The sequence below is a fragment of the Lepus europaeus genome, chromosome 2, assembly GCF_033115175.1.
Source record: "Lepus europaeus isolate LE1 chromosome 2, mLepTim1.pri, whole genome shotgun sequence".
Classification (NCBI taxonomy): domain Eukaryota; kingdom Metazoa; phylum Chordata; class Mammalia; order Lagomorpha; family Leporidae; genus Lepus; species Lepus europaeus.
In genome coordinates, this window is record NC_084828.1 from 45959291 (window position 1) to 45960426 (window position 1136).

At 33.8% G+C, this 1136-nt stretch overlaps 1 protein-coding gene across 1 annotated transcript; it reads right to left on the bottom strand.

Annotated features, from left to right (window-relative positions):
• Positions 1 to 641: 641 nt before the first annotated feature.
• Positions 642 to 923, bottom strand: LOC133750790 (short coiled-coil protein-like). The gene has a single exon (XM_062180464.1). The coding sequence runs from the start codon at positions 882 to 884 to the stop codon at positions 642 to 644; it is 243 nt and encodes an 80-aa protein (XP_062036448.1). The 5' UTR covers positions 885 to 923.
• Between the last annotated feature and the right edge of the window lie 213 nt (positions 924 to 1136).

Here is a 1136-nt window from a genome sequence, read left to right on the forward strand (position 1 = left end):
TATGAATGCTATTTGCCTCAGGTATTTCATTGTAGTATAGAAAAGCTGACCAATACAATCATGCTATCATTAATCACAAAAATGATGGAATGACTATATTAATTTCAGAGCAAAGTATTTTTTTGAAACAGTTTTAAGTTGCAAATCAGAATTGCAGTACAATTTAACATTAGTAAATTTGGTCATGAAAGAGAAAATATTTGCAGTTTGACTATTATATACTTATACAGCTAACACCATTATTTTGCAAATGTGAAATCATTCTTTTTGTTAAGGAAACAGAAATGGGAAGGAAGAAGCAAAGAAGAGGCACAGCATGGAAGACAGGGTACATGAAGCTGTACATTCAGTACATGATTTTGGTCACTCTTTCACAACCTAGTGGTTATTTTCTTGTATACCCTATACATAGTGATAAACCTGTAAATCAAAGCAAATTCAATAAAACATTCATCAAAGGTCAGAAATTTATGCAATTCTAGTTACAAAACTTTAATGATACATTTGCATAGATTAACATAACACACATACTTGGACATTTCCTATTATGTAGTTAATTTTATTGTAACTTTTGACACCTATTCAGGTTTTAAGAAAAACAAAAGGTCAGCCAAAATGCCATAAAATAGAATATCAATCCTTTACATTCTTTTGTTTTTTGTGTAGTGAAAAACATGGGAACTTGACATGAGGTTTCTTAAGTAGTGTCTAAGCACTTGGTTTTCTGATTTTAGCTTCATATTTTCTTCCTTAACTGCTTCTACTCTTGCAAAGAGATCTTCAAGCGTGTGCTGGAGGTCCAAGACTTGATGGATAAGTTGTGTTTGCTCTTCCAGTTCCACCTGATTTACAGCACCAACTGCATCTGTGTCAGCACTCATCATCTTGGTTAACAAACATTTGGGCCTTGCATGCAAAATTCTTGATGAACCCTCTTCTATTTGAGGTGCTTGGAAGGGGAAGGATCAGGAGAACTGGACCAACTGGCACCAGCAGCTCCACCACAAAGAATTTTACTAGAGGGAAAAAAAAGAATTGTAGTAGGTAAAGAATGTCATTGCACAATGATAAAGTGGTCAATATGTCACAAGGATAATACACACCTAAATGTTTATTTATCTAATAACTGAGCTTCA

Coding starts and splice junctions, on each gene's coding strand:
- LOC133750790 (XM_062180464.1), bottom strand. CDS start 884: ATGATGAGTGCTGACACAGATGCAGTTGGTGCTGTAAATCAGGTGGAA.